The sequence below is a fragment of the Xylocopa sonorina genome, chromosome 5 (assembly GCF_050948175.1).
Source record: "Xylocopa sonorina isolate GNS202 chromosome 5, iyXylSono1_principal, whole genome shotgun sequence".
NCBI lineage: Eukaryota > Metazoa > Arthropoda > Insecta > Hymenoptera > Apidae > Xylocopa > Xylocopa sonorina.
Window position 1 is genome coordinate 5,135,481 of NC_135197.1, and position 26,555 is coordinate 5,162,035.

General features: G+C 48.7%; 1 protein-coding gene across 1 annotated transcript in view; it reads left to right on the forward strand.

Annotated features, from left to right (window-relative positions):
• The window catches only part of Plexa (plexin A), a 216,072-nt gene that overhangs the window by 135,841 nt on the left and 53,676 nt on the right, over positions 1–26,555 (forward strand). Inside the window, exon 3 of the mRNA XM_076894946.1 lies at positions 10,010–10,192. Within this exon, the coding sequence (XP_076751061.1) occupies positions 10,010–10,192 (183 nt within the window). The remainder of the gene's footprint in view (positions 1–10,009; positions 10,193–26,555) is intronic.

Here is a 26,555-nt window from a genome sequence, read left to right on the forward strand (position 1 = left end):
TCTCGAGGTTACGAGAGCCACGAGCTGTCGTATCGACGAATAATGCTCGCTATTTACGAGGCACCGCGGGGGCTGTTGCGAGCACTCGCGAGCAATCGACGAATGCGCCGCCACCCCTTCCGTCGATCGGAGTTTGGAATTTTTTTTTTTGTTTTGCCCTCCTCCCGCCGTTTCGAGCCGTCGACGACGAGCCCTTCGTCGGGAGAGCAGCGAAATCGAGTGCAAACAACGGGAGTAGCAGCTACCAGTCGATTAATTGTTTCGTTTTCCTTTTTCCAAACCCCCGCGCCCTGTTTCTTGTTTTTTCGTCTGTTTGCTTTTTCCCTTCGTTTTCTTTCCCGCGGCGATACGCGGCGAAGTGGCTTTCGACGACGCACAAACATCGGGGGTGGAGAACGGGGGTGTCGATACGCGGATTCGATTTAGGCCGGAATCTACGTGACCCGGCTACGAGTGTCCTGAATCTTTTAGGTCGCTCGATATCGCCAGTTTTCTTGAAACTCGACTACCCTCTAATCTTGGCTATTTATTCGCCACGAGTATCTCGCTCGCGCGGTTCCGTGGGACGATATGGTTTTTTTCATTCGCCCCAGCGAGGCTATCAGGGAAAATTGTAATAGGAATTCCGAAAATGGTTTATTAATCGTACGTTTATTCGCTCGAATGTATTTACAGTTTTTATGAAAAAAATTGATTTCATTCGAACGGAATATGTACAGTTGAAAAGCTCGCGTTCCGATGAATTCATCCTGCATTAATCCTTTCATGATCATTCGATTATTTTCCATTTACAACTGGTCCGGGACCGCATTTTTGATCAGCCCCAGTTCGTACGATATTTTTTCAGTTGCGGCCAACAATGGAACGGTCGTAAAACAATAAAAATAATATTTTTTATTAAAGAATTTACCTTTTGTCGCAACGAAATGGAATTAAAGAGTTTATCTCTTGCGTGGCGTTGGTTTCGCACAAAAAAAAATTCGAAATCGAGCCCTGTGAAATCTCTCTTGATCCCAGCGTCTGGTTTCGTCGCGGGGCTTCCGGAAATGTGCGCGTCTGAACCGACGAACCAACCTGGGACAAAGAATCGCACACGCTCGGACCTTCGAAGCGGAGGTTCCATTTAGATCTGACGGTCGCGCGCGATTCGCATTGGCGCATTGTCCGCAAATGCTTGGTCGAGTCATTTATCTGGAATCGGGGACGGGAGAAGGTAACCCCGGGACCGCGGAATTCCTGGCCGTCCGAGGGGCATCGTCGACGGACGGAATGCAAAACGCGCCAGCCCACGGGTTGACGGACGCGATCGTAATGACGATCGCGCGTACTCGCGACGCGCGATCCGCGCCTGCGATACCGCGCGCGTTACAGAGAACGTTATGGTAATTTAGCGCCCCGTCGACGGTGTATTCTCGCGGATTATCGCGCTCATTGTCCCACGCGGCGCCGTTCCGCTCGCCCGGTGTCCGCCGACTTATTGCGATCTTGTCGCGTCGACCGTGCGCCGCAATTTGTTATTGGAAACGCTTCGCGTTCCCGTGTATCGGTCTATTAATATTTAACAACCGAGGATCACTGGTCGTTCGCAAGCGCGCGTTTCGCGCGAGCACTGCCCGTTGCGTTCACTGGCCGATCGGACGGAAACGATCGGAACAGGAGGCGAAGTAATCCGGAAGCGACGCTCGGAGTAAGTTGTCCGCGTTGATAAGCTCCGCTGGTAACGGGAATTGTTATGAAAACGGGCGCGAACGTTCCACTTGGCTATCTTGGATCTCTGTGTAACGTCGTTTCGCTTTTTTTTTTTGCTTCTGGCAAGCGTAATAGGGAATGGATCGGAGCGCGATCAAAGGGAGAAGCGCGAGGAAAATGAAATTCGTTGTTGGAGCGGGTTCCGGTCGATTGACCGCCGGTCCCTCGCCGAGGGAACAATTTTCCACCTTTCAACGGTGCTGTTCTCCACCGTGAACATTATGCGAAACTGCAGCAACTTCACCGGCGCCAGTGCTACCGGTTAAAGTTTGATGCAAGCATTCAACGGACTAACCACGAGCCGTTCGCTATTCACGCTACTCATAGTTTAGCCAAACTCTGTCACTCGATCGAGGGGGACGTTAATAACTGGTCGCTCGTGTTCCGCCGGTCGAGATTGCTATTAACGACCGAACGATCGTCTTCGCCCGTTAATTTCGCCGGGTCCTTCCTCGTCGGACAATCGCGAGTGCTTGTTCTCCGTGGATCGTTGTTCGCCAACGACGCGAGCGGACACTTGAACAACGATTTACACAAGTCCCCGCACTTCTGACGCGGTCTCATCGCAGCCTCGAGTCTTTGTAGCGAGAATTGCGACGTTTGATCCTTGATATGTGAAAATTATTCGATTTCTCATCGTCGAGAGAGCGCAATATCAAGGTAAAATACAATGGGGCGCGCGAGGGTTCTCGGGCAGAAATTGCAGCGATATTAAATTTGGCCGCATCATGTCCGGGCACCGATGGCTCCGGTACAGGGTCGGCGATATTTCTTTCCACAGTCTCGAAATTGGAATCCTCGAGTTCGCAACAGACACACCGGGGCTGAGAGTTGGTAAATATGGTTTACGAGCCTGGCCACTATTTCCTATTAACGCTTTCAGGACTGAATTATGAAACGCGCGTAAAGCACCGGCTGGTAATTGGAAATATATTACGGTAAACGTTGCTGCTAGGCCGCGGCAAAAGCGACTCGGTGGAATTATTTATCGCGTTGTAAAACTGCGCGGTTCGCGGACCGTTGTTACGTTCCGTCGTCTCGATTTTCGATTCCGTCCAGAGGAAGAAACGACGACGAACTGCGTCGCGTCTCGACCAGAGCGATTGCGACGTTCACCATTCGGGTAGATCTCGATACCACCTCGTTGAAGCAGTCAACGATATCTCCGTAACCCATTTCTTCTCCGTCAAAGACGTCTATTCTCGAGCAGCTTACGAGCCGAAAGATAAAGATAGACGTCCGCGAGAAACGCTCGACGCGCGGAGTCCTCTTATTTCCGGTTTCGCGTCGAGTAAAATACAAAAGCGTTGTACGTTACGTATCGGTTCGACGTGGCGAATATCGTTCGCCCTCGTACGCTCGCGAAAGGAAGCAGAAGAAATTCTTGCAACCCCCCGTTTGCGTTGACGCGGATACGCGGCTGATGGCTCGATCAATGGGGGCAAATGAGACGTCCGACAGACACGCGAGCGTTTAAGGAACGCCGTCAGAAAGTGGCCGCACCCGAGGCATTGCAAAATTCATGCACGAACGACGGAGTGTTATGCAATTTTCAAAACCCGCGGGCAGAATGTTCTGGGTGAAACGTGGAAAACGATGCTCGCTCCCGCGTCACGCTCTCACTGTTGTTACTCGAACGCGAACAGTTGGCTTTTCCTTTCGTTATTCTTGCATGCGGAGGAAACGTTAATTTATTAATAGCGATGGTTTGGAGATTACAGGGCTGGTGTTCGAGAGGGTATGAAAATCGAAAATAATCGTTTACCCCACGTGTTTTTGTCCGTCCTCGAATTCGTAATCGTCTCGCGTCGCGGTGTCACTCAATTCGAGAACTGCAAAAATGTCCGACCTCCGCGCGATCGTTTAATCCCTGGCGAAGCTCGATTTAAAAAAAAAAAAAAAACAACAATCGAGATTTTATACGTCCGCCGTCGTGCTTCAGTTTACACGAACGTGCGCGAGGATTTTCAGGGACGCGCGCGTGCATTTCCCGCACGTACCCCCCTGTACGTGCGCGCAAATACGCGCGTTTATACGCGTATGGATGCATATTTTATTTCACTTTATTTGCTCCCGCTTAAAAGGGCTCGCGCTGATAAAAAATAATTTTCGAGAGATCACAAGTCTCGCAGCCACCCGCGGCACGACCATTTATTCGTTGGTAAACAAACGTCGAACGGTGAATCAATCCTTCTAAAAGGGGTTGCATCGAGCGCGTATCAGTTTTCGCTTGTCAGATTGTCGAGCAAATATTTCGGAAATATAAAGCCGATTTTCCGACTCTCCTTTCATCCATCGCGTAACGTTCGCGTGCGTCCGCGTTTCAGCGCGAAATGGAAGCCCCTTTTCTAACATCCGGACGGAAGAATCGCGAGCAATCAACGCGTGTCGATACTTTTCAATATTGAACTCATTACGAAACCATCTACTCTTATTTTCTACTTATCGTTTGCTTCCATTCGCGGAGAGGAATAATATGAAATTGATAAGACAGAAGACTGACAAGCAGAAGATTCAACTTGATCCCCATGACAATAGCGGGATTCGATAAATCTGCCTGCGCCATTGGCAGTCACAAAAAGGCGTTTAAAATGGCGTATCCTCTCTATTTTTATTTATTTATTTTCTTTTGTTTATTCAACGAGAGTTTCGCGAACAAATTCTGCACTTTCACCGCATCGCGGCTTCCTTACATTGTCGCCGTTCGATTCGCCGGATACCAGTGTTGATAAAATTTGTCCGTGTGCCGGATATTCGGCTGGAAATATCGACGTGTATGACACGACCCGGCACGGGGGCGAAGCCGGAGAGAAAAGAGGATTCGAGGAGGACCCGCGCAAGATAGAGCGGGCGTAAAAGCCTCGAAGAAGATTGCAGGAAGGGCGTATCGATCCGTACGCGTGACAGCCGCTTTTCTCGAAACCGCATCCCCCGATTACAAAACCCCGCGACCACCGGGAACAAATCTGAAGCGTTTTTCGACGAGCAGAAGAGGAGATTCCGGGTTCGCGTAGGCAGTGGTGAAGATAGCGGGCGTTGAAAATGAAGGGAAAAACGCTGCGATAAATTCCTCGTGAATTTTCAACCCTTTTATCCCTTCCGCTACCATCGGGTACCAGTATCCACTTTCCTCCGCTTCTTTTTCGTGTTTCCTTTTTTCTTTTTTCATTATTATTATTATTATTATCATTATTATTTTGGTTCGCGCTTCACGGTATCGCGAGAATTCAATTAACGCAATTGCGGCGAATTAAAAGCCCGAACCTGTTTCGGATTTTACCTCCGCGCCCCAACCCCTGCCATCGCGCAATTCCTTGATTACGATTCGTACGGTTTTGTAACGAGTTCCACCCTCCGCTCTGCCTCGCCCTCCTCCTCCTACGTTCCCGTGTTTTGGCCAATCTTTTTTCTACCCTCAGCGTCGATTTTGTGCAATTTGCTCTCGAGCGTGCTTTTGATTTAAACGAAACAACGTCGGCTCGAAAACCGCGTCGCACGGTGAAATTTGTAAAAAGCTACCGGCGCGACGGGGTGGGAAAAATTAATGAACCGGCTCTTCCCGATTGTTTCGATGCGAGTATCGCGAAGTATTCCGCGAACCTTCCCTCCTCGGTCTCGAGTTACGCGCGCGAAATTTCGCGATTCGTTTGCGCGCATCGTTTCGGGGCGGCAATTTTTTTTTTTTTTTTTTACCCGAACAGAGGAGAATCTCGGTATAATTCGAGCTCGCTCGTAGACAATCAAGGAAGAGTGAAATACACAGTTTTAACGCGATAACATTTTTATCAAACTTACCGAACGGTATTAAAAGTATAAATTGAACAAAATGCTTCAATTATTTAGACCAATTTACTTGTTAATTCCCCGCTAGTTTCTCTTTATACAGAATACACTCGGTAATTTCATAAGCCAGTAATTAATTTCCATCCCCGTAATTACTATCGTTATTGCTCTTAATTAATTCCTCCGAGGCTGTCGAGGCGCTTCGCTATTCGAAAGAAACCGCTCCGTACCTTGGAATATTTGCAAAATCCATCTGCGCAAACTGTTCGAAATTTCTGTTCAGCGAGAATTAGTCAATCTCCGTCTACAAATACAAGCGTACCGTTCACCACGGGTGTCGAAAGTTATTCGCGTATTTACGTCGCTTATCGGTTGGCACCGGATGACGTTCGACAATCAGCCGTGTTAACATTGGTCGTCGACACCGCGTACCTATACGCGCAGTGTAAATAGTCGCAAGGTGGCCGCATTCAGCACGGCGGTCCTGCGACGCCAGTATTAATTGCGACGCGCCACGGTTCGGTACAACTCTTTGACGCCGCGCTCCAGTTACTTTGTCGACGATTATTGCCACCCACCCCCGTCATCCGCCCTCTGTTCTCTCCTTTTTCTTCGCGGTTATCGACGGAGCACGCGACGCCCGTTGAGCACAGCGACGAGGGTTGTTCGACGGGGGTGGCGCGCGGCCGATTCCCTCTCGCCCGCGTCCGCTTTTATTTCGACACAGTTTCACGCGGCACGCGCTCGCCAAGAGACCCTGCAAATGAGCGGCGTTCGTTAAATTTTAATGAAGTCCCTGCACGCCGAAGCTGAATTGTTTGCTGGTTACAGGTAAATCGGATTTCGCCGGAGTTCGACTGCGGAACGGCGCGCAGCTGGAAATAATTGAAGGATCCCCAGCGGGGGAGGGATGGCGTACAATACACTTTTTCTGTAAGACACGGGGGTGGGGAATTAAGAAGCAGGAATTTAATGTTTGATGTCGACGGTGATCGATGGTACTTTTAATTGGATAAAGTTGCTCGCGATCAGGACGAAATCGGTAACGCGAGTTGCGAATTTGTATGCGGGATGTATGGCCTCGTGGAAAGATCGAGGGTAATTATTTTAACGTATTTGACGATACGATTTTTCTCAGCGATGGATCGAATCACAAAGCAGCCTGCGTCATAAATTCGCTGTATTAATTAATATCAACGGGTCTGGTTTCAGCTTTCGACGCGTAACATTAATACCTCCGACGCGTTCCGTGTTTAACATTGTCGCGTTTACGCTTCTAAACGCTGTCGTAACACAGTTTCCTTGCTTCGACGCATTAATAAGCCACGTTAATTAACGCGCCTGCGCTCCTACCGCCGAGGAGATGTTCAGTTACAAAAATTAATACCGTAGAATCCCACTTGATTCCACGGTGAGCTTTGACTGGTCCAATTAGAATCGCGAACACTCCACTTTTCCGATCCGCGTGGATCATTAACGAGCTGCGGATGCTCTACAAACTGCAGTCAAAGGCGCGAGGCCGGGCATCCTAACATCGATCTCCAGCAAACCATTCAGAATTTCTCCGCGGAAACGCGGATCATCGTATTTAATGAAAATCCCCGCGAACAAACGCGCGTGCGGCTGCCGTTAATCAAACGGTCCCCGTTGGAGCAGGGAACGCGTGAATTAATCACGATGCACGTATGCGCGTCCATGACTGGTCGTTCGTGTCCACGAAAAATGGATTATTGCCAGCCGTTCGATTCGCGACGCATTTTTTTCTTGTTTTTGTTTTTTACTGGTCGAATAGTGGCGTAAAATGAAGAAATGAAAACGGTGTTACTGTTTCAATCGGCGAGTGGCGTAATACATTTAGTACGCAAAGGTAGCAATACGTTAGCAGAGAATAGATTGTAATAACAATGGCTACTAAGAAAAACTAGCAGCAATAACAAGCCTCGACCTCGTTTTAATGGTCGCATTAGTGGCGTTTTCAATGGATCGTCTCGTTGCTGGCGACCTGGTTATTTTACCATAACCATTGTCCAGATTCGTCTCTGTCTAGCCCCAACGAGGCGAGGTCGGATAGACGTGGCCTAACGCATATCAGAACGAGAAAGATGGACTAGGCGTCGTGTTCCGAGGGGAAAGTGTGCTGCAACGCTCGTTCCGCAACGTCGACGGCGTATTAGCACCAGGAATGCAAATAATTGTTCGACGCGGTGTGTACAGGGTGGCGAAAGCCACCCAGGAATGCAAATAGAGCCGACTTGCGAGTACCCCTAACAGAAACGCTGCTTTCTGCCTCCGTTCGCCGATGTATTGGTACGCGTGTACGAGGAGCCTCCACGTTCTCGAGTGTGCAACCCTGTGGATTCGCGCGGTGTTCGTGGGACGATCCGCGCGAAGAGTTTCTACCGAATCAACCGAACCCAGACAACAGTTTGGTTTTCATTAACCCTTTGTTAATTTGAGACGCGAGAAGAAGACACTGTCGATAACGATCGTACGAGACGAACGAAAAATCATTGAAAACACAGTTGCACGTGATAGTCGATACCGAGAAGCACCAAGGATACGAGTCTGTATTTCAAGAGGACTCGCGAAAGATGTATAAAAAGCAATACTCGGATCCTCTGGTACCGTATCTCGTTTAATTGGAAAACGAGGTCGTACAAATACCATCCGCTCGAGCAATTCTACTTCGTCGCGGAAAAACGTCCACCGCGAGCGTTCCAACTTCGCTCGAATCGTCTTGACTTGTGGTCCGCGAAATTAATCGCTGCCACGCAGCAATTAAAGGAAAGTCCGCGAGGAATCGGAAGCAAAACCGCCGTGACGCACCGGCCAGACCGTCGCGTGGAGCGTCTCAGCGAAACCGGAGTCTCCGCGAGGGGCGGAAAGGAACCGGAAGTCGTGGCGGCCGCGCGACTTCTCGCGTTCAACTCGCGAACGAGGCGGCGAGGAACGTTCGGCGGCGACGTAGCATCGCGTCTGGTTGCGCGACGCGATTAATAGCCGCTACGCGGAAATAATTAATCGCCGACGCAACGGTAATTTATCGCTACGAGCCGAGGCCGCGATATGTTTCACCGGCGGTGGGCATTTTTCGTCGCCGTACGCTGGCGCGATAACCTACGACCCCGTTTTTCCCGTAACGACAACGGCACCGCGGTGGAAATCACGGCGAATCCCGCGTCTTTCCGTTCCTGTGGAGCTCACGCTGGCATCGCGCGAAATATTCGCACGGCCGTCGTCGTACATCATTTCGCGGCTTATCGTCCCGCGATTTAGCCTTGGAAAACCTTAGATCGAAGATAAGAGAGGGACGCTGGGCTGCGATGGGGGGATGTCTTTATTTCTTGGGAACGCCGGAGAAATGTTTCCCCGCGGTTTCTGCGGCTTGAATCGTGACTGGGATTGGGTTTGGATAATGCGGGGAATTGATTGGGCGGTTTGGGCTGGGGCGTGATTGAGGTTTGTCGTGTTAAGGGGTTGGGAGTTGCGTTAGGGTTGATTGAATCTTTTAATTGGAGTATTTTGTGCTGGGTGGTTTACTCGAGAATTGTATTCAATTGAAGGTATTGTTATACGGATAAGGCGTATGAAAAGTGTCTCGCCTTGTTATCATGTGAATCTAGAAAGTTTGTAATTTATAATCGCGAAAATAAACGCGCGATGCGTATTCGATTACGTGGGATAACCTGGGATATCTTAACTATAATTATTGCTGCGAAGCGAAGTTTTTAACGCACTCGTGACTCTCCGGCTAGTTGCGTAATTTTGAATTCCTCTATACATTTACCTTTGATACTTACCGATATAGTCGTCCGCGAGTGGGAAAACTTTGGATCTTAATTAAGGGTTGGTAAACACGGGGTTTCTTGCCGCTTCTTAATTGCAGTTGACTGTTGGCGGGAACTCGAGGAGGGTGAGAACGAGAGAGAGCTTCAATATACACAAAGAACTTTGAAAATCAATAATCAGTATTATCGAAAGTTCATTTTTATCATCGTTTATACCGGATACATTAATACAGAAAGGAATAATATTTGTAATTGCACCTGTTTATCAGCGTGTACAAACATAACTGGCAGGGTTTTTTAAACGTTCGTCAATAATATTACGTTTCTCTTGCTGTTGCGTGAATTAATTCAAATTTAAAATAAGGAACGCGTAGCTCAATAAACATTATTATTCTCATTGTTTTCCCTGTAAACAGTGGTATTACAAGTTAAAGCTTCGCTGATCACGATATTCAGTTACACACAATCATAAGCTGTAATTATTATTAGTTACATTCATTGTACAACGTAACATCGCTATTAAATGCTTTCCACGCGATTGTAAACGATAATAGATCACAATAATGGAAATAGTTGGTACGATGTCGTTACCTTCAGACGTTCAGGATATTAAAACGTTCGAGTTCGAAAATTGCGAATACTGGTGAACTTTTTCAATTAATACGATTTCGTTTTCCTACTGATTGCAGAAACTACAAACAATAGGCGAAGATTTCTGCGGTCTGGACGTGAACACACCCCTTGGCGGCGAGGACCCGATGGAAGGAACCCCAGTGCTCACTTTCAACACACTTCTGACGGCTGTGGCTGCTACCTCTACCGGCGACTACACGGTCGTCTTCCTGGGCACGAACAAGGGTCACCTGAAGAAGGTCAGTGCACGATACTCTTTATCTCGCCGATCGAAGAGGAGCAAGAGGCGCTCGAACGGTACCGAGCCTGTTTCATTAGGCCAACCTTGTACGTTCGTTATCTGCTTGCTGCATACTTTCCACAATCTAATCCTTCCATAATGACCCTCGACCGGCTCGGTATTTTTAACGCCCACCGACCTTTCACCCCAGACAATGCGTCGATTCTTTACACCGAAGCGAGCGCTCTCGCGTCGCGTTTTATTTTTTTTCCCACGAGCCTGATATCCCCGGCACGGTTAGCCCCTCCTCTCTTTGTAACCCTTTCTAGCGCGGACGATCGTTCCAATGGCACGAGCGTGGAAACGATAAAGCGCGATGAGATACGAGAATCTCTTAATGTTTATTAGAGCTCGTTCAGATAATACTTTATTCCCCGTCGAACGTGTCCGTATCCACTTTATTTATAATTCGATGGACAACGTTTCCAGACCCTCCACTTCGACACTTCTTCAATCTCTTAACGAGTTATCGAGCAATATTATCGAATAACCATAAGTAATCACTGTGCAAGGAGACATTCCCCACACTCTCCAATCGCCCAACACTCGTACAAGAACTTTTCAGCGACGTACCCGCGTCGAACCGTCGCGTAATCGAGTCGCTCGAGGTCGAAACGAAATCAGCGAGGCGGCAGAAATCACCGTGCCCGGGACCGTTGTCGAGGGTGGTCTCGGCGGCCATTACGGTTCCGCCCGGAGACCAGGTCCTCCCGCGCTCTTTCGACGCGATAATTAAATCCGAGATTCGACAACGGCCGCCGACGAAAGTAATCACAATAGATATTAACGCGTACGACAGGATCGGGGTTAGAGCGAAATCCGCTTTCTACGCGCGCGTTCCATTAAGCCCGCAGGCAGCCGGGTAGCCATTACGGAGTATCGTTGCTCGCGAAGCGTTAACGCTTAACGAGGCTAATGGAGTCCCGTGGACCGTCTCGCGAACTTCAACTCGCCCGTCCTCGACACGACCGTTCTATCCACGACGTGTCTGGAACTCCTCGCCTCGACCGGACCGATCGTCCTCGTTTCGACTACCGTCGAATTCATCGCGATTATCCGTCCGCGAGATCGCGAGTCGAACCGAACGTCGTAACGCGAACCCTTTAATTAGGCCCCAGGCGATCTCACGGTGGAAACTCGGCTGGAAATGGCTGCTGCAAAGTAGCCAAGGGTAGTCCTCGGAAAAATGATCGCGGGCAACGACGGTGGATCGTTATCAAGTGGACGTCGCGGTTCGAGGAACGCGATATCTCTCACCGTTGACCACCTCGAATCTGTCGTGATTAATCACGATTATCCCGGCTAAATCCTCTCCGATTTCTTCCGGCTACATAAAGCGTGGCCGCGCTTTATTTTTTCGACGTACGTTACACGATATCAGTGGAAAACCTTTGGGAGGAATGCTAACGCGGAAGGTCCGGCTAATGGAACTAGATTTTTCTAAGTGCCAGGGATAAATCTTATCGTAGATAAATTTATTACACCGTTGAGAGTTAAGCGCCGCTTTGGTAGCAAATTTTCGTCAACCCTTCGACTCTCGATTTAACGAAAATTAATTTAACAAGCCTAGAATTCGTGTTGACCCCACACGCACTACTCCTATCTCGAATCACTGTGAAAAGCGCAGATTCCTCCCGTTTAAAGATCACAATAATGCAGCAGTCATCGTGACGTGCGAATACTCATCGCGTGCTTATCTCAGGTACACGAAAAAATACCAGACGTGTCATCAGGGTCGCTCGAAGGGGTTGAATCGGTATAATTTATCGATCGCTGTGAAAACATTCGCAATACGCGAGCTATCGTTGAAAAAACGCGCGATGTTTCGATTCGATCGGATCGCCGCGACGAACGGAAGCGCGCTTAATTGTCCGAGCAGAGGACAAGCGTCACCGATCGAGGAGAAAAATTTCGTTCGACCTGTTGCAATCGCCGTGCGCGACGGCGGCCACAGCCCGGGGCTCTTAATGACGAGCGACCATGGTTACCTCGAGCAGCGTAAAGGTTAATCACGATCGCTGGGGCTAAATTCCCGCCGATTTGTTCCGCAATCTCGCGCCACAGAACGCAACGATCCTGGCCCTGGCGTTTAGGTGATTCGAAACGCGCCAGACGGAAAATGAACGCCGGCAATCATCGCGGGATTATGAATCCTGGCTGGTGGCGTTACCTCTCCGCTGGTATCGTTCCAGCGCGGTGGATTTCTAGGAAAATCACGCCACGCGTTTCTACCAATTAATCACAATTACCGTCTCGAAGCCTCCTACAATTTGTTCTGCAATCTCCGTGCGCTTGACCATCGAGCTCCATGGGCTTCCTCTCGGTGGATACGATAATAAGCAACACCGTGTATTCGTTTACTCGTCTTATCGAGGGTTTAGCCTCGAATTAGATCTTCAAAGGTTTCCGATAAGATTCTCTGTGATCGAAAGACTGTCAACTTGGCTACCGATTTCAAAGACAGCTTGCGCTACGAACGATGGACAATGTTATTTCGGTCGACGATGCTTCTATGATTAATGTGATCCAGAAAAATGTCGTAGCTCTCGAGCGGCTGGTAAGGAAGGCAAATATTAAAATTAAATTTAACCATTTATGTAGCTGAATTATTCGCGCGCTTAACCGACTCCCTTAAATTGACTTGAATATTGTACGATGCATATTCTGGGCGGTCGCGTAGCGAAGTCCGATTAAAAATTGAACGTTCGCAAGAATCACAGCACCGCAGCGATCTCTAATCATCAAATAATTAAGCGCGAACTCTGAGATAAAAGTTAATTATAGCCGCGAAGAGCGTCCTGCGAGAATTAACCGTCACGAAGAACCTCCTCCACCAGGCGATTAACATAAAACAATAAACGGCACTCGATCGCCGGATCGTTGAAAGCCGAGTCGATAAACAATACACAGGCATGTGCATCGCAGCCTACAATTTCTTTCTTCTTAGCCCAGCCTACGCGACGATCGTTAAATCAATCATAACGCGGCTCGTAACTCTTGTTGAGCGTTCATTAGCACTTCGCAAAGAAAATGCAAAATCGCGGACGGAAAATCAAAGAGAGTCACTGGGAGGGGGTTTAGATGGCGCAAAGACGAGGGGGAGAGGGAGTTTATCCTGAAGGAGCGCGGAGACCTGGGTCCCGGGGAAAATTTGCAAGTTAACGAAGTTTCGCGTGGCCCCGTCGTTATTCATCGTGATTAATTAAAGCCGCCTCTGGGTGGCGGGCCGCGGACCGTCGGGCTTCGATTATAATTATCTGTGTGCAAACGCGAAAGTCAAATAGCTCCGCGAATGAGCGCAAATACGCCGTACAAATACGCTGAAAGGAACACCCGCGACCCGTTGAAAACACCACCGGGTGACTGGCGTTGGGAAGGGGTGCGCGAGGCGCCCACGACGCCCAACCCCCGGGGTTGGCTGCGCCTACGTGCCTCTTTGGCTGACGACGCGACGGTTCGCCACCGATTCGGGCTATTAAAAATTTATCGACGGCCGTGGGGAAATCTCCGATGCTCGGGGGTTAACCGATGTCTGAGGCGAGGGTATTAAATTTCGCGTGAGAAAGAAGGGTGGGCGGCGGAAGGAGGCTAAGGAAACGAGAACGATTTCGGGCGAAGGGGGTGGAAACGCTTCTCGCGCGTTTCGCTTTTGATCCCTTTCGCGAGCACGTCTCGCGCAATTAACTGTTGGCGGCTCTGAAACGATTCGTGTGTCGTTCGTGATATAAACGTGGATCCTTTTTCAGAACGGATGAGTCGGGTTGAGGAATAGTGACGAGAGGATTTATATTAACGTAATGATAGAATTTATCGCACCGTTCGTTTGTTACGCGTTAAGGATCGACCTTACCGTGAAATATTTCAATTGCAGGTTTTTCTTCGATGAATTTATCATATTGTCTGTACCGAGAGCGTACGATTTTTTTCGCAAGCTGTTTCGCAGATTAATGGTAATAGTTTTCCGCATTAGCTGATTGAAGTAGGTCCGGCAAGCAACTTTATTCGACCATTGCTCATCCGCGCGATTTAATCTCCTATTAACGATCTGACGTGGTTGATAAGTGATGTTAATTTAAAAGCAATTTGGCTTCCTTTCAAAAATTAAATGGTCGTTCTTTTCATTCCCGTCTTAAATGGAATTTAGAATCCTTTACTATCCCTTGATGGTTGTTTTCCATATAATTTAGATATCAGCTGAAAAATTTGCTGCTCGTTATGGTGCTCCGATTTCGCTGCTGCATTTAGAAATATACGACACGAATTACGTGGCAGTTATAGAGAGCATAACATACGGCTGCGAGGAATAATTTTCATATCGTTTAACTCGATAATTATGTTGCAATTCGTTCGTCGAACCGTGAAGACCCGTTCTCCTTCGAAGATAACTAAACTTACGGCAAACGCACTAATTAGAACACCTCTATACTCGAAGTCTACGTACCGGCTATTATATCGCGTTATTAACGAAACAAATATCATCGCCTTTAATGCACTGATACCGTAATTTCGTGTTAAACTTGCCTCGATTAATAAGACGAACTAAATAATCAGTGCGTAACACGTTAATCTTCCGTAATGAATATTTTGTTTGCTCGTCGAGACGAATAATTACAATCGCCGAGAATTTCACTTTTAAAAGCAGCGTAGCGATAAAATTCACTAATTATTTGGAGGGCGTTAACACGAATCCACCCTGTTGCTATCGTGATACGTTTTCCGTACGAGTCTAGCACTTCCCAACTGGCCGAAACTCGCGTTTCCACGGCGAAACAACCCTTCCTCATCCAGGCGTGTCGAGTTTATCGCGGCGGATTTATGGGCTCGATTTTTAAGTAATCTTCGAGAAGGTCCCTCGCTCTCCCTCTCCCGTGGGACGCTGTTTTTCGCGTGGCTCCCGTTGATTCCGTTCGAGCACGCTCCGAGATAGCGGCCGTTTAAAACGGATGTTTATTGTAACCGATGCCCGTTAGTTTTATGGCGCAGCTGGTGCCGCTTATCGCCGGCAACGAGAGTGGCAAACTGCTCCTCGATGAATATTTCAGCGATATTTATGGCGTAAACGGCCGGGCGTAATTCGGTTCCCGACCGAGTTTCAATTACCCGCCGATCCTGACGACGATTCCCCTCGGTGACGCGCGTCGTTTCCTTACGAGGAGGCGCTCTCGGATAAGAACGGTCTTATTGACGCGTATGCCATCGAGCGTCGCGTTTTAAACGAGGGTAGGAATTCACCGCGAGGGTACGACGTCAGCCATCTTGGAGATTGGGGATTTTCAAGAGGTTGCCCTGAAATCAGAGCTTTTTTATCGTACACGAAATTCAAAGTGGTGTGTGGTGCTCCAAGAAATATGAGTGGCGTACTTATGTACAGTGTGTATAATATATACTTTATACTAAAACTTCGTTTTAAGTGGAATACGATTTATGACACGGGTTTTATATAGAGGCATGGAGTTCGAATAGATTTGCTTTCCTTATTGATAAATTACGCGGACGAGTTTCTGTCGCTCGCCATCGACGGGCGCAGGCTCGCTTGTCTTCTTGATCAAGTTACGGGACAAACACGTAACAGAGTTACATTATCTCTCGATGCGGCCCCGGCTATCTCGTTAGAGTTTCCTAACCCGTTGAAGCCTTGCCGCGAACTGGCGCATCGATATCGTAACCCATATCGATATTGCCCCGGCCGTGATTGCATCGTCGCCTTCGATACGACCTGTCGATCGACGCGTACACCCAGGCGAATATCAGACCCGTGTAAAGTGAATACAGTTCATTTGCAGGACAAACACCGTTGATGGGGGGGTCGTTAATATTCATTCTCATTCAAATGCAGAAACTTGATCGACGCGCTTTTTGTTACTACCAATTTTCCGTGTCGTGCAACTTTGGAATCGACAAGCAGACAGAAGGGTATTACTTAACCGTTGTAATCGATAACTCGCCGGAAGTCTGACATTTTCGTACAACTATTTTCGGACGTGATTATTAATATTGACAGACGCGATCAAAAACACACGGCACACCATTCGAATTCAATTCGACGTCTCATTTCGCTTATCTCTAACATCAATTTCTCAACATCTTCCCGTGAAAATTAACTCAATCATCATCCTCCACCCCAATTTCAAGGTGGCCCGTACTCCCGGACACTCCATCATACTAATTGACCAAGATAACGCCTGCGGATGATTGATAAGCCTCCACCAATGGATTATTTATCATTACCAATATTCCACAAATCCATTCCCACTCGACTTGCACGCATGCCCCCGTTAAAAATGCCCCGCTCCCTCGACCGCCGCCTCGATCTGCACCCCAATTCCAAGGTCACGCGGTTGAACACGTTAATTGCGCCGGGATAACGCCTCGGGATGATTGATAAGCGTCTAGGAGAACGGATTGTTTATCACTGCCGATCGAGGCGGCCGAGGAGCGGCGCTTTTGGCGAGGAGACGCGGCGCGGTTCGCCACGCCGTCCGAACGGCGTTGATTCATGACTCGCCTCATCCCGGAAGGTATTAATTAATGATCGGTGCGCGTACACGGTCGACGCCGGGCACGGAGGTCGCGGTGAAAGGTTATCCTCCAGGTATTTAAACGTCCGCGGGCAACGCTCGCCCGCGATGGGCATCCCTTCCGTTTATATTTCTTTGATTGTCCGCCGGGAGAGAACCGGTCGACGACGATCTCGGCGTCGTTTCGGTACGCGGACACGAGTAAATCAAACGGTAGTTAAAGCCTGCTGAAAGGTAGCTGGGAAGTATTGAATTAAGTCGCGTTTAACGTTGCCCGCCGTGGACAACGAAACTTTATGGGGGACGATTCGAATATCGATCTCGCGGACGATTCGAAGTGTCCTTCGCGCGTTAGTCATCCCCGATTCGTGCGATCCAAATCAGCAGAGGAGTATTTGGGGAATGGTCGAAGTTTAAAACGGATGAACGTAGCGATGTTCGGTGAAATTCCACGAGATCGATCCTAATCGCAATTAAAGCCGCTGTGTACGCGATAATCCAGGCAACTCTTTCTACGCATGGACGCGTATAAGGGATGGAGGGAGGGGCGGATGGTGAGGACGCGTAACTGAAAGCAGAAGAACGGAGACGGAGCCAGGAAGAGATAGGGCGGCGAACGAGACACAGGGCGAGGGCGGCGGATAGTTTAGTTACTCGTCGCTGTAATCCTATTCAATTAGGGATCCGCAAGGCAGTTTCCGCGGTGCGTCTATCGCGATCAGCTAATTGCCGGCGCGTCGCGTCTTCCGTCGATCTCTTAATTAATGCGACGTCTTAGGGCCGATCCCCGGGCGGTCTGCGGCCGTTCGACAAAGACCGGATCGGGCCTATCGATCGATCGATCCGCCGCGCGGCGGCGTACCGCGGACGCGGACCTTCGTTAACGGGGGATAATTAAGCGGCGCGCATCGTGTGTGTACGCACGTGCGTCTCGATATCGAACAATGCGGGAGATTCCGCGACCGGATTGAACGCCGCCCGCTCCAGACGAGATCCGTTCGCGAGAAAGGGAAAATGGACGAGGGGTGAGATGGAGAGAGAGAGAGAGAGAGAGAGAGAGATGGGAGAATTCGACGAACTGTGGCTGATACGAAGCACAAAAGGTCCCTGGGATGGGCCTCGTGTTTCCGGAAATGCAAACAGGGAGGCTGTAACTCCCACCACCCCTTTCAACCAACTCGCTAAAAGACTGACAGACTTGTAGGCAAAGTGACTGAGGAATATTGCGATGTGTTTAGGGGGTTGTGAATTGAATCGACGATCTGGGTGAAGCTTCCTCTCGAGTGATCGTTATAATTTGATGTAAGAAGGAATATTATCGCAAACAAGCCAAGAGATACAAAGAGGAGTACTGTATTCGTAACAACGATTAATTTTAGCTTAATTGTATCCATGGTTCCAGTTTATAAGTTTCAACGTTACTAATAAGTACACGCAGACGTTTGAGCACGAATTCCTTGTCGAAAAACTAATGACCCGACGAGGAGACTAGTTGGATGGGATATCCTGATTGATTATAATCGTTTAGACCGAGTGTACCGTGATTTATATCGTGTTCAACTCGAGAATTTTTCGAAATAACTTGGCGAGTTACTTCGTCGAGGGGAGGGGTGAATGGAAGATTGATATCCCTATCAATTATTTCGCAAATATTTTACGCGGATGAAATATTCGCGGGACTCTCCCCGTGTCTCTTATTACCATAAACTTCAACGGAATCAGAGGTTGGAAGTTAGTTGAAAATCCCGCGGTGCCTCGGCCCCCAGTCTCGCCGGAAAAGTGTTTGTTTTCGCGGTCGGGTTCGTGCCTGAACTTTTTCCACCGTTGCGGCTCCCGGAAAACGTCGGCGGCTCCGCGGCGAAGTTGAACGCCGGCCCTTATGAATTTTATGGAAATAAAGATTCTATTCTTAACGAGGTCCGCTGGAAGTCGAGCGTGCGCGATTGAATATTTCATCGTTCCGCGTCGCTGTGGAAAAGTTTCGCGGGATCGAGGCACAAATGAAACCGGTGAGATCGTTCCTTACACACGAAACGAAGAGGCAACGATGACGATCGCGCGAAAACTTCGGTTCCCCGGTAGAAATCGGCTGTTTCGATCGTTTCCAGAAGCTGGCGGAACAAACCGCTCGAAAATAGGAGGAGGACAGCGAGCGCGCGCGCTCTAATTTCCCGTCATCTCCGCTCGACGCGACGTTAAATTAACCGAAATCCATTCATCGAAATGTCCACGGGACGGAAATCAAGCGCGACTCGTCGAAATCGATATCGGTGAATAATCCAGCGGCATTAGGCTGAGAATCGACAGGGCGGCCGGCGTGTACGCGTCACAGATTAATCCGTGCGTCCGTCAAACGAGCGACGATGCGCGGGATTACGATTAATAATCGCGACGTAGGTGGATCGCGTAAAGTTGCCGATTTAATCGTTGCCACGCGGTCGATCCGCGCGATTCGAAAGAAGAGAGACAGGTGCTGGCGTCGGGGCGACCTGGCAACGGCTCGATCAATCCGATTGCTCTTCAATTAGGGCGACCCATCGAAAGCTGATAAGCGTCCTGGTTTACTCTCTCTTTCCCTACACCGTGGAGCAACGATGACGATAATAACAGCTCTGTTATATAATGGCGAGCGCATTATCAGCGTCGGAAAAATGAGAGAAGACTCGCGTCGCGCTATTAGCAACGCATTGGCAGTGAGACTAATACCAATGGTAACAGTAATAATCCAATGAAATTGATTATCGAATACCGATGTCCGCGGGGTGAACGCGACGCGGCCGTTGTTGCTATTAATGCCGGGCTTTCACGAATACGCGTATTGAAAGGGTGCGCGGGGATATTAGTGGTGTGTTATAGTTGCCGGTTAAAATGATTATAGAAAATTGATGATTCATTTCCGTGGACGTACACTCGCTCTGGTTTAATCGGCTCGAATGGAATGGAGTATTTTTCGACTAGATTCCGGTGATACACAGCCGGGTGTAGCTCGCGATTCGTTCGCGAGTCGCTTCTTAACCGAGGGAAATGGCTCGAAACGATATCGCACGATAGGAAGATACGCTGTTCGAGATATTTCCAATTCGGTGCGATCGAATTTTAGCCAGCACTGGTTGAAACGTGCCGGATGAAATAATTACGTATCTCGCTACGCTTAGTCATCGTTTCTATCCCGAGGGCTATTGGACCGAGACGAAGGATTAAAAGGGGATTGCAGAGCGTCGTTTTATATTGAAACGAAGCAAAGTAGAATCGAAGGGCGAAGAATGAAGGATTGAACGCAACGTCGCTGTCCAATCCCCGGATTTCGCTACCCCGCAATGTCCTCCGTTTGGTTTCCGTCGCGCATCGATCCTCTTCCGCCCTCTTGCCGCGAGTTTCTGGGTCTTCCCCGTTTCCCTTTCAGCCGGAGGCTTCATTGTTCCTTCGAGTAACCTCTTTCATTCATTCTTGCTGCTCGGCCCGCCACCTCGATCGATAACAATTTCATCAGCGTCGCCTAATCGAACGCTAAGAACCTTCTAAATCTGGTTAATCGATCGCCTGCCGGCGTACCTGTCGAATATTGGTTGAACGCGACGAGAGATAGGATCGAAATTGCCGCTTTGTTCGAGATTTCATTTCGCTAAACTCGCCTCGAGTATGTTCTTCGCGTTAACATTTTTCCCTCGAGCCCCAATTCCTTCCGTTCGATTCACACCCCCCGTTGCCGCTGTTGCATCTCGCCAGGACAAAGGGAAAGAACAAGCAACGCGCCAACTCGTGCGTGGAATAAATCAGAATACATTTCAATCAATTACGAGTCTTTGTTCACACGTCTCTCGTCACGGACTGATTCCGCGTTCGCGTACTCGACGGGTATCATTAAAACGAAGGACCACTGAATTCCTGAGATTAGAACGAAACAAGGGTGTGAATCCCGCGTAGGTACGTTTTGCTAAACACTTTCTAAACTATCCAGGCGCCCCGCCCCCAGAATTTCCACGAACGAAGCAATAAAGTGGAAATGCCGACGCGAGAATCGCAATTGTCATCGGTAACCGAGGCATTCGATTAATTTCATTAGAGCGGAATACCATCGCATCTCCTGGATAACAGTTAACTCGTAGGACACGGTATCATCACTGTCAATGCGGAACTGTTGAATAGTAAGCGGGAGCATACTCTCGAAAGGCCGAGGCTACGTGCCGTGGGAAAGTCCGCGGAAGCTCGGCATACTATGCCTTCAGAACTAGCATGCGCCGCGAGCCTCTGGGATGCTGCGGGAAGAAAAACGGTATCGATGTGTATACCAACTAAGACCACCACGGTATTGCTGTTTACTCGTGGCTTTGCGATATTGCAAATAGCGACCGATATTCCATTTAGAAAAGAATTTCATTTTTGCAAATCGTGTATCAATAATCCCCTAAAATCGACTAACAATCCATTTCTGTTCTATTATTTAAACGTTAACAATCGCTCGAACGATTATACGCGCATCGATGATAATTCCTCAGCTTCTTAAAATAAACCACGAAAGTCAACTTTCCTTTCCCGATTCTCCTCGTCCGCTCCTCTCGTGGAACCCTAAATCCACAGATTCCCAGAATCACGACAGTCAGCCGAAAAATCATCCGGCCGATCTCGTCCCAAGCCTCCTCGAAGGAGCCGCACCCGCTCGTCGTCTAACCGCCGCAGACGTTTAATCGAATCGCTGTACGTTGGAGAGTTTCAATTTCCCCCCTCAGGCAGTGTCCCAGCGAGAGAAACGACCCTTTAAGAGGGATCAGCGTACGTTGAAGGGCTGATTATTGCGCGTTCCTAGGACACGTGCGTAAGGACGTACAGAGAGAGAGAGAGAGAGGGAGAGAGTGTGTACGCGTGGCGCACGCGAACGCCGCGTCCCCCGCACCCTCTAATGGCTTAAGCTACCGAGATTCCCGGTTAATTAATTGGTATTAACGTGGCGACGCGCGGAAACGGGGGTAGGGCTGGGAGCGGGGAAGCGCGCGGTGGCCGGTTTATCCCGAATTTCGAGCCGTAGGAAGCTCCGATCGACCGCGCGGAAAAAACCGACACGAATTTGCATGTTAACGAGGCGGCTGGAAGAGAATCGGTGGGGAGGGTGGAGGACGGTCGGATATATTCGCGATCGAGTCGCGTCGCGCGTATAATCATCCCCTAGCAGGAGAGAGAGAGGGAGAGGACGCAGCCAAGCAGGCTAAATATGAAATTATGGATACACCCGTGGTTGTCGGCTGAGCTCTCTCGACGTCGCGCGTGGGCGGCGGATAGAATTAATTGAATCGGCGATTTTGGGATTCATGAAAGAACAGGGAATCAATTTGTTCGGCCGGTTGCGCGACGCTCGCCTCGTACACGCGGCTAATCGTCGTTGTGCGCGCCTCTACGTAGAACGAAATGCACTTGAAAACGAGGCATCTCGTTGCTCGTGTCCGAGTTTCATTTAACGCGCGTATTCCGAGCGTGTTTCCAGCCGTTCGTAGAAAATATCTCGCGGGATACACGTTACTGTGTGCGATAAAATTCCGTCGATTCGTGGCGTATGGAATTTTTAAATATAAAGTCGTGGAAGATATGTAACGAGCTTGTTTCGTCTCGAACTAAAGAAGAGTAGAGATACACGCGAAGGCAAGAAAATTTCTCCTTTCGATAAGTTGCAATTTTTGCGGAACTCGAACCGTTAACCCCTCCGTGCACAGAAACCGCGCACCGTTCGAAACGACTTCCTCTACTTACACGGAAACGCTATCAAATCTCCCTTTTACACACACTCAAAGGGACTTATATCTTCCGGCGCCAACATCAGTCGCTTTTATTTACGAAAAAATTCGCTCGAAATAACGTTTCGATCTCAAAGCGATCGGGTGAGAGCGGTTCGCGGGATCGTTTTCCGGCAGGAAACCGCTGCTTCGACAAAGCCCCGCGGCTCGCCCCTTTTATCGTCCCCGGAAAATGTATAATGCTTATTCGATTTCGCCCGGCTAGATCCTCTTTCGATTGCCACGACCTATAATCTGTAATCCGGTGGGCGTCAGGAACTTCTTCCTCACCACCGCCTCCCCTTTCTGCTCCCTCTGGGTGCTAGTGTCTATCGCGCTGCATCTATCTACCGTGCGCGCGACCTATCGTTCCATCTATCTATTTGTCTATTTATCTTTTCTCCGAGCGGCTTCTTCCCGAACGCTATTGTTAGCTTCTTAACGTAACGAGCGTAAATGCAACGGTTACGCTCACGGGCATCCCCTACGCGGAGGAACTTAACCCCGGACAAATGAGTTTTACTTATCTGCGCCCAGGCGATTTGTTCGTAGGTACCTTCCCTTTAATTGCGTTCTTTTTCTCTCTCTCTCCCTCTCTCTGTTAGCGTTTCCACAGGTTATCGCGACGCGAGCGTCTCGAGCGATCGTTTTGCCTTCGACGTGCATGTTGGGTGATCAGGAATCGCGAAATTAAACCGCGCGTAAGATTTATGAGCGGTTTCGCTTCCTAGGAAGTCAGGTTCACGCCCGAGTTTGTAAATCTTGATACCAAAGGGGTCGCGCACGAGCGATCTTCTTTTTGCAACTTTTTATTTCTATGCTAATCAACGCGGCAGTAATTATAATAATCCCTTGTGTCGCGACGCGTCTGCGATTATTCATTCTCGTATGCGACGAGTAACGTTTGACAAATTCTTTTATACACTGTCGCACCAAGCGCGAAGGATGACTTTTGTCGCGAAACGTTCGCCATTTCTCGCTCGCACGGTCATTTGTTAATCGGTTTTTTACGAACTGCATTAATTCCTCGCGACAACGGCAGGAATAAAGGGAACCGAATCGAGGTAGATTCAGGCGAGAGGGAGAGGCGAAAAAAATTGAAAGAGAGAACAGCAGAGGCCGCATTCCACGTCGCGTAGAGGAATCCGAGCGTCATAAACGAGATTCCCCGTTGTTATTTCGTTAATGCGCAATATCGGGATACGGTAATTCGGGCGTGCACGCACGCGGCCCTCCCTCCCGCGAGACAATTGGATTATCCTCTGTTTCGATCATCTGAAAATTCCAATTAACAGTAATGATCTTATCGTTTCGGTGCCCGCGACGATAGACGAACGGTTCCGCGCATTAAACGAAAGGTCGGGGCGCAACGCGATAATCCCCGTTGCCGTTCGCAACGCTATAACGCGGTCGAATTAATTAATCGTACCTGGATCTCGAGAAAACGCACGGACGGTTTACCTCGAATAGGATTCCGCTGTTCGCGCGACCCTCCTGTCCTGTCGACGGATCGAACTCTCACGGTTCATTTTCTCGATCCGCCCGTTGTGTTCACCCCGCTTGTTAACTCGCCCCATCCGACGCGACTTCGATCGCCACGGCCCAGTCGTATAATATTTTTCCTTCTCCGTTCGCCTTTTTAACCGTCCTCGTCTCTCGTCGATCGTATCGCCGATCTGCGTACCTCGGAACTATTTTAAACGACCGACCAAAGAGTCGGACGATGAGCGGTTTCGCTGTTCAACGCCATTTGACCGCGGGGAATCGCCAGCAGGAGATATCGTGGACGATGCATACATGGAGGAGAGAGAGAGAGAGAGAGAGAAGAGAGAGGGGTTTGCAATTAGGTAGAATCGAAAACGACCTGGCGAATCGGTTTCTACTTTTGCTCGCGTTCCAACGCTTGCTCCTTTTCGCTTTTCATCGACGATCCCTGCGAGCGTGGTGAAAGGGTGTTCCGTTGGTACGATTCGATAGGTGGAATGATTTTTTAATGCCTTTCCAGAGGAATACGCGAGAATGGCGGGGTTGTTGTTATTGTTCCTTTTCCTTACCTCTCTATGTTTTCTGTTTGTTTGTTATTCGCTTTGATACACAGTTCTGGTTGTACCATTTGTTGGATATTAATTCCTCTTGTTTGCGAAGCTTGTAGCCTTGTCTCGGTTACGTACCCATCTGTGTTTTTTCAGACCCCATTTTTGCAGTGTTAGTTCAGTGTTATACTGTTTGTTACTCTCTATTTGCGGAGCGAATGGATCGTCCGTGAAAACGATTCATTCTCTTACGAAGTTGCAATAGTTTAGCAATTTTACAACGAGAAAATACAAATCATTGCTATAAATATTGAAAAACATTGTACGCCTTGGGCGATTAATCCTTTCATCTGGTTCTTTGATTAGAACCAGAGACACTCCACTCCCTTCTCGCGTCTCACTTTTCGCTTCATCCGATACATCCTCGAGTTCACCAGAAAAAAATCTCCAGAAAAAAAGAAGAGAACTAGAAGACTTCCTATCAGATTTCAAATTTTCGGCCGATCGAATTCCAGACTAAACAAAGAGGCGATGAGGTTAAAAAAAAAAGAGATCGTGATCCTACCGACTGGAGAGTTTGCGCCATCGTAGAGAGACCACCGTGGTCTCGGAGATCCGATAGATCGTGTGGATCGTTCGCCATCGGTCTTCTGGTTGCTTTCTTCCCGGTGGCAATTCGGCCCTCCTCGTCTCGCTTCCTCGGTTCTCTATTAAACGAGCACTCTCTCTCTCTCCCTCTCTCTCTTGGCTTCTCTCTGCTTTTCCGCGTCGATGAAAGAGGATCGTGTCGGTCCGAGCTGTAAATCGGTGTATCGCTGTCGCGTGATCGTTATCCGACGTCGTTCCGCCCCGGATTCTATTATCGTTGATGCAACAGCGCAATTGTTTGTTACCCTGGACACGTAGCAGATACTCGCGCGACCCTCCGCAACGACCCGTCGCCCGTTCTTTATCCCCGCGACAGCCACCGCGTTTATCGATGAACGATTTTTCTTAGAGAACGCCCGGTGCATGTACATGAAACGGCGGCCGAGATTATTGATCAAAGCGAAGCGGTTGTTCCCAGCGAGAGAGGAGCCTCGATGGTTATTTTCAACGGCCCGTGTCTCTTATCCTGTTACCCGGCTACGAATTGCCCTCGATTCCGTCGAAATCTCGTGCAGCTAGTCAAGATCTTACAGCGACATTTTATTCCGCCCCTCTTTCATATCTTCTTTTTTTTTAGCGGGGAACTTGCGTTATTTCTAGAGCAGTTACGCTTTGTCGCGATGGCGGAGAGCATCTTTTACGTTTTTCGGAAAATTTTATTTTACGCCTCTTTTTATGCTTCGTTCAGCGGATTAAATTATATTTTGGAACTCTTAAGAATCCCCTTTTATAAAGCTTCTTTTAGGAGTTCCTCGAAATTTCCTTCTAACTTCCATGGAGAGAGGTTTCATATTCGTTTGTGCTTTGAAATATCAAGGGATCGAGAATGATTTTATCAAAGTGAATGTTTCGACCAGAATTTTCTCATAACTCTCAAGATATTATCGTGTCTATTGAGTTTTGTTCAGATTTTGTTAACAAGCTAGCATTTATCGATGAACAAAGCGAAGAGATTCCTTCCACAAACGATTTCTACTAACAAAAGACCTCACAGTCGTAGAACAATTATTTGCAGAAGATCAAATATTTCCCGTGTTCTCTGGGATCGTTATCTTCGTCGTTTCACTGTTTCCTATTTCTCGACGATACCGTACATCGTATACCCTTTTACCTTCGTCCCAGTTATTACTACATTAATGAACAGTCTCTCAACGTTAATAATCGAAACTTGAACTTTAAAAAATGAACATATCCAGGGAAAGAAATGTCTGCTAGCAGATAGCCTTCGAACAACCACAAGACCCAGCCCAGCCCACTCCACTCCTAGCAATCGATTCCCGCATCCCTCAAACGGCAACCGCCACCAGCCCATAAACCCCTCAAAACGTCGTTTCGCGAGTCTCGAAACGAATCGTCGGCCA